Source organism: Benincasa hispida, chromosome 1 (assembly GCF_027475165.1).
Source record: "Benincasa hispida cultivar pf3 chromosome 1, pf3_genome.v1.1, whole genome shotgun sequence".
In the NCBI taxonomy this organism is placed as follows: Eukaryota; Viridiplantae; Streptophyta; class Magnoliopsida; order Cucurbitales; family Cucurbitaceae; genus Benincasa; species Benincasa hispida.
The window spans coordinates 32,820,989-32,828,367 of NC_143478.1; the positions used below are offsets into that span (position 1 = coordinate 32,820,989).

Genomic DNA, 7,379 nt, shown 5'->3' on the forward strand with positions numbered 1-7,379 from the left:
TTTATCTGTGATAGACCGCGACAGACAGCGATAGATAAATCTGTGTCTATCATGACACAGATGGACACAGATAGTAGTCTATTGATGTCTATCACGGTCTATCCACTATTAGTTGTAAATATTTTTTTAGCAATTTTGTCATTTAAAATAATTTCTCAATTAGAAATAGATTAATCTTTTATTTTCTTTTAATAGGATTAAATTGGAAATAATAAAAGATTAAATTTATAAAATAATTGTCTATAAGAGACCTTTGTCTAAGACACGTTCTGTTTAAGGCTAGAGTATTTAGGATGACAAAATAGAATACCTCTATGTTGGAATCGACTTGGAAGGTGAATTAGACATCTATTTTATAAGCATGCAATACATGATTAGGTTTATTAAAATGTTTAATAAACAAGAATGATATATTGTTAAACTATCCAATACAAGAGTTATGTTGGGCCAATTTAACAATATACTTAAATAAATTGTTAGCCAAATTTACCTAAGTAACAAACCCTAGGTTTAAAACACTTAATGGGAGGAAAATGGTGTATATGATATGTCAATTTCCTTTCACTTTCTCCCTAATAGTTCACATCGTGAGATCTATGTTCAGCCTAATAGCACCGTTTGCTTGTGTCCTCCTAAGGAAGGTGTTCACATAGGTCAATATCAAGGTGAATGCAGAGAGTATTTATAGTAAGTGGGAGAGAGACATGTGTCGACACATCCCATGGTCTCCTTCATTAGTTTGTAGTAAAGTTTCATGCTTGGCCTCATGGCACCTTTGCTTGTATCCCCCCTAAGGAATATGTGTGCATGAAGCTTTACTCAAACTCCAGAAATGGATAGTCTTGCTTTAGTTTTGCCCCAATTGGTTTTTCCTATGGTTTGCTCATTGGGGTTGAACTCTAGAATCTAAAATGAAAGGTTACACTTACGAGAATTGTTAAGCAAGTTAATGATTTCTTGACCTTACAGTGGTTTTCATCTTGACTCACTGAAACATTATTTCAAAATTAGATGTCACATAGGGTACATTAGAATTTTACTAAATTGATTGTTTTTTTATTGGGTAATGCTTAATAACTAATATAACTAATTTGTATGTTTTAGCAAACTTCAAACATGACTAGTGCTTCATTGAATCTATTAAATGCTGATAAATGAAATGTCAGAAATTGCATAAGTTGGAAAAACAAAATTAATACTGTGTTAATCATTGATGACTTGCAATTTGTCCTACTTGAGGAGTGTCCTCAAGTACCCACTCAAAATGTAGCCCGAAATGTTTAGGATGCTTATGAAAGGTGGGTTAAGGAAAATGAAAAGGCCCGAGCGTATATCTTGCCGACTTATCTAAAGTCTTGGCAAAGAAGCATGAATCCATGATCACTGCATGCAAGATCATAGAATCATTGCGATAGATGTTTGGATAATCATCCTCATAGCTCAAATATGACGCACTTAAATACATTTTCAATGCCTGTTGGAATGAAGGGACTTTTTTTGGAGAACACGTTCTCAACATGATGGTCTACTTTAACATGGCTGAAATGAATGATGCCATCATCGATGAGGCCAATCAAGTTAGCTTTATTTTGGAGACCCTGCTAGAGAGTTTCCAGCAGTTCCTTAATAACACTATTATGAACAAGCTAGACTATAATCTGACTACTCTTCTCAATGAATTATAAACTTACTAGTCCTTGATGAAAGTGAAGGAGTAGAAAGGAGAGGCAAAGGTTGCCACTTCCTCAAAGAAGTTCTACAGAGGTTCAACCTTTGGAACTAAGTTTGTGCCTTATTCATCTGGCACTAAAAAGTGGAAGAAGAAGAAGAAAGAAGGTTCGGGGGATAAAGCTAACCCTACTGCAACCTAGAGTGTAAGAAGGCCAAGGTTACCAAAGGCATTTGCTTCCATTGTAACCAGAAGGGACATTAAAAATGAAACCGTCCCAAATACTTGGTGGAGAAAAAGAAGGGCAAAGAAGTTAAATATGATTTACTACATTTGGAAACCTATTTAGTGGAGAATGATGAGTCAATTTGGATAATTGATTCAAGGGCCATTAATCATGTTTATTCTTCTTTTTAGGGAATTAGTTTCTAGCAACAGCTCCAAACTGGAAAGAGGACTATATGAGTTAGAACTGGGCAAGTTGTCTCAGTAGTGGCAGTGTGAGGCCTCAGATTACTTTTACAGAAATCATTTTTATTGTTAAACAATGTTTATGTAGTTCCTGGTTTGAAGAGGAACTTGATTTCTGTAAAATGTTTGCTTCAATAACATTATTCATTAAATTTTAATGTAGACAAAGTGTTTATTTACAAGAATGGTGTTTAAATATGTTCTGCAAACTTAGAAAGTAATATTTATGTGCTAAGAACGTTAGTACCTAAGGCGCTTAATACTGAAAACAATTTACCAGTATGAGTCATGTCTTGAAGGCAAAATGACTAAATGACCTTTTATTGGAAAAGGTCATAGAGCCAAAAAGCCCTTGGAACTTATTCATTAAGACCTGTATGGTCCTATGAATATGAAGGCAAGAGGAGAGTCTGAATATTTTATCTCTTTCATTGATAATTATTTTGTTGGGTTATATGTCCTAAAAGTCATAGTTTGTAAACTTCAAACATGTTCTATTTACAATAAAGACGTTATTGAGATTATTTCAACAAAGTTGCTATTGAATATATAAATTACATTTATAGATTCCTAAATCTAATAAAAACTAACCCATGGTTATGACATGAATACTTAAACTTTATGTAGAGACACAAAAAAGAGAATTTTAAGTATATAACCAAAACGGTCTATAAGTATATGGATAGGGTTGGATATCTTATCCTGGGGACATTATAGTTGTGACCCCCTTTGTATATTGATACAAACGATGTGATCCTAAAATCGTTCATGTGGAGACATGCGAATATAGGCATCCTATGCAAAAGATGTTTGCATAAGATCGGACCATGACATAGTCACTTTTTCTTTATAACGACCATTTATTGTTAAAACGGACTATTTCAATTCAATGACCTAAGGTAACTCGATCTCAATCCTAAGCTAACTATGAACTCCTGTTTATTCGAGATTATCCTTTAATCTACATGGGTGAGGGTGGCTCAACATCGCCGTTCAATAAGCCTCCCATTTTAGGGGTAAGATTGGATAGATAGCTGGGGACATAGTACTACAAGACGGAATTCACTCCTATCCATTTTAGGATTAGTATATAGGTTGTTCCCTTAAGAATTGATTCGTGGTCCTTAACAAAGGGGTCCTACCCTTTCTATACCTAAGAGGGACTCGGTTTATGAGTAAGGCAATAAACCAATTGTTCATTAGAGGATCAATGGAGACTTAAGGAGTAAGATGTATTACAAAGGTAAAATTGTAATTTTGACTTAGTGGTAAATACGAAAAAACTGTGAAGGATCGACTTATAGATTATGGTTAAATCATGTGGACATAAAATATCTACCGTGAGGATAGTGCTCTCACTGAGATATAGTGGAGTGTCTCGATAGTTAACAAACATTGATTAATTCAGTCTAAAGAGTTTAGCCAATTAATCTCAAATCGTTGGAACTCATGGTCTGTAGGTCTATTAAGTCCCTCTACTAGCTCGTAATAGGATTAAAACCTTAGACTAGCATGCTGAGAGGATTTGAAATGTTCAAATTTGATTTAGGGTTTGGATTATTATATTTGATATAATAAACGTTTAATCAACAAATTAAACAAATTTTGGAGAGTTGAAAATATTTGAATTTGATTTAAATATTAATAACATGAATAGGGATTCATGTTTGAATTAGACATTCTAATAATTTAATTAATTAAATTGTTTAATTGATTAATAATTTATTTATTTAAAATTTTTGAATTTATGAAATTCAAAATATATAGTTAATTTAATTTGATTAAATTCATTTAATTATAAATAAATAAATAAAATTGAATTTCATTCTATGAAAATAATTTGCAATTTCATTTAAAATTAAAATAAAATGAGATTAGTGGAAAAAATTGGATTTTCGTACTAATTCAAACACCTAATCCACTAATTGAGTAGAATATTAGGTGTCAATACCATAATTAAGTCATTTTGCATTTTCAAATTACTTAAATACAAGTTAATATGAATGAATTTGATTAGTACAATATGAATTTCAAATGTGAAAATTCTGGAAAAATTTCCTTCACTCCAACTCTCAAATTCCACCCAAATCTCTCTCAATTTAGATCACACAATCCAATCTAAGGTCTGAGAATAATAGAGAAGGCTCTTGTGGTGGTTTACTTCAAAGATTGAAGAAGAAATTCGTGGAGAAGTGAAGTAATCAAGAGGATTCTACAAAGGTTGTATACTCGAAACCCCATTTCTTTTTTTTTCCTTGTACTTACATGTTTCTTTACTAAAATTAATGTATTTAGAGAGTTTAATATCCAAATCTCTTCTGCATATTGAATGTCAATTCTATCAATTGGTGTCAGAGCATGTTCTAAGTACTCAATTCACATTAATTTTAGCTTGGTGGGTGTTTTTCATGAGTTGCATGCAATGAGTGCTGAAATGGATATATAATGGTTTTGACATTAATTTTCTCTTCATTTATGTTGTAATCTTTGTAATTGGCTCTTTATTTATGGTCCTTAATGTGTGGCTAAGAGTCTGTAAATTTGAAGAGTCAATAGAATTGAAATTAGGTTATAATTGAAGAAGAGTCGAAGCATCATCAACAACAGGTGAAGTTTCTATCATATAGCATTCCAATGTTTTTCTTGGAGCATTGCAATGTTGTTCTTCAGCCAGCCAAGATGAGGAGCTTTTTCCCATGGCACTACAACATTGGGATGAAGCGTTACACTTATATTCATCCCAACCAGAATGTGCGTGCATGACCAGACTAATGGTTCAACTGGCTTGGTCCAACAAGTTCGTTTCTTGGAAGTCCGGTTCAACCTGTTTCAGATTGGTTCAACTCAAATTTCTTCCTTAGAGGTTCGGTTCGGGTGGTTCAGAGTCAGTTCGAGCGGTTCAAGACTTGTATTGAATTATTTTGTAATAATTTTAGGTTTTTGCTTGCTTAGGATGCCAAAACCAGTCCATTTCAGTGTATGTTTAATTATTTATGCATTTTAAATGTATGCTTAATTAAATTAAATATGATATGTGCATAAAGTATGGCATGTACATTTAAAATTCCACCATAGAAAGCATGTATCATGCATTGAAAGTATGTTATAATATGTTATAATATATGATATGCATGATTTAGGGTTTCATGTATTGAATATAAACTGTTATATTAAATTATGGAATACTTAATGTATGTTATAGTATGTCTATTTTTATAAATTGTTATAAAATAAATTAGACATTTAGAATGTATAGCATAGATAAGATGCATGCTCACTTAGGATTAACAAATAACAACTTGTTTTAATAGTTAAGATAGGTCGTTATCTTGTAAAACTCTAGTTACAAACTCAACCAGTCTATAATCCTGTCTAAGGCTGGAGGTACTTAAGTTGACGGTTTACGGAACACTTGCTACCTGGGGATTATAGCCGAACTTTGAGCGTTGTTAACTTTATTTTATGAGCCTATGTGGTGTGAGGTAATAAAATGGTTTTATCACTTAGACTTCATAGGTTAAATCCAAATATAATCATTATACTTAGATAATCCCCTAGACTTTGGATGTTTTTTTAGCCGGAATATACCTAAGTAAATGAATATATCTAAACAATTAGAACATTTTATTCGGAGATTTATTATATATGATATATTGTTTTTAGTTCTTATGTCCCTAAGAGTTCACACCGTGAGATCCATGCTCGGCTTTGTCGCTTTTACCGCGACTGCTCCATTTGCAAAATGTTTGCATGGGTCAATAACCAAGTGAATAGGGGAGGTAGTTCATAGTAAGTGGATGAAGAAAATGTGTCAATATATCCTATAGTCTCTTCCATTAGTTTGAATCGTGAGATTCTTATATTGCGCCTGCTAGCGTTTTTAGGCGGCATTAGCTAGTCGTTTTTTCCAACGACTATCTCCTCCGAAGTTTGTAACATAGGATTCAGAATAACTTAAACTTCAAAAGTGAATAGGGTTTCTTAGTTCCATATTCAACATTTTCTTCCAATTTGGGGGTTTGTTGATACCGTTCTATGAAATTTGGAAATAAAATGTCACACTTAAAAGAGTAACTAAATGTTAGTAAGTTATTGGCCGAAAACGGTAACTAAATAACTAATGGAATAAAGAGTTATTCTGGACTTAGTTTTTAGTCAAGAATGTATTGCTTTAGTGAAAGAGTATTTGATTGCCCCTCGGTAGCCTATTTTTACTCACTAAAGTATCATTGCAAATAAAATAAAATTTGGTACATTATTAATTTTGCTAAAATTAAATTTTGATTTAGAAGATGCAATTTCCTAATAGAATTTGTTTATGTTTGAACATGTCAAATTCAATAATCCAACTTTTAGTTTTCGAAAAATTTAACGGCGAGGGTTATTCAAACTGAAAATCAAACATCAATAAGATACTAGTTGTAGATGATTTAAGGTTTGTTTCAATGGAGGAACGTCCGCCAGTTCCCAGCTCTACTGCAAATCGAAATGTTCGGGATGCATATGACAGGTGGGTCAGAGCAAATGAAAAAGTCAGAGCCTACATCTTTGCTAGCATATTCTATATGTTAACTAAGAAGCATGAAAGCATGGTCCCCGCTAGGGAGATCATGAAGCCGTTACAGGCGATGTTTGGACAACTGTCCTCATACGTTCGACATAATGCTATTAGATACGTTTACAATTTCCATATGAAGGAGGGAGACTCTGTTAGAGAACATGTCATTGACCTGATGGTCCACTTCAATATAGCCGAAGAAAATTGGGCTGTCATAGATGAAAAGAGCCAAGTCAGTTTCATTATGGTATCTCTTCCGAAGAGTTTCTTGACATTTTGCACAAATGCTGTGATGAATAAAAATGAATATAATCTGACTACTCTTTTGAATGAGCTTCAAATTTACCAATTCTTGATGAAAAATAAGAATCAGGATGTGGAAGCAAATGTTGTAATCCAAAGAAAATATCAGAAGTAATTGATATCTGGTTCGAAACCTTCTGATAAGAAGTCTGGACCTGGATAAATGTATCCAAATGAAGAAGAAGCGAAAAAGGAAAAAGAAGACTTCTGCAAAAAATAGCAAGTCAAAAATTGCAAAAGAAAAATGTTTCCTTTACAATGAGAATGGGCAATGGAATAGAAATTGTCCTAAATATCTTGATGATAAAAAGATAGAAAAGGAAAACCAAGGTAAAATTGATTTACTTATAATTGAAACATGTTTAATAGAAAGTTCTC

The 7,379-nt window shown here is 32.8% G+C and overlaps 1 protein-coding gene across 1 annotated transcript; it reads left to right on the forward strand.

The window, feature by feature from the left end:
- Positions 1 to 6,585: 6,585 nt before the first annotated feature.
- Positions 6,586 to 7,116, forward strand: LOC150038387 (uncharacterized). The gene has a single exon (XM_090312974.1). The coding sequence runs from the start codon at positions 6,586 to 6,588 to the stop codon at positions 7,114 to 7,116; it is 531 nt and encodes a 176-aa protein (XP_090169100.1).
- The last annotated feature ends 263 nt before the right edge of the window (positions 7,117 to 7,379 follow it).

Bases quoted from the DNA above. Each gene is read 5' to 3' on its own strand.
- LOC150038387 (XM_090312974.1), top strand. From the start codon at position 6,586: ATGGAGGAACGTCCGCCAGTTCCCAGCTCTACTGCAAATCGAAATGTT.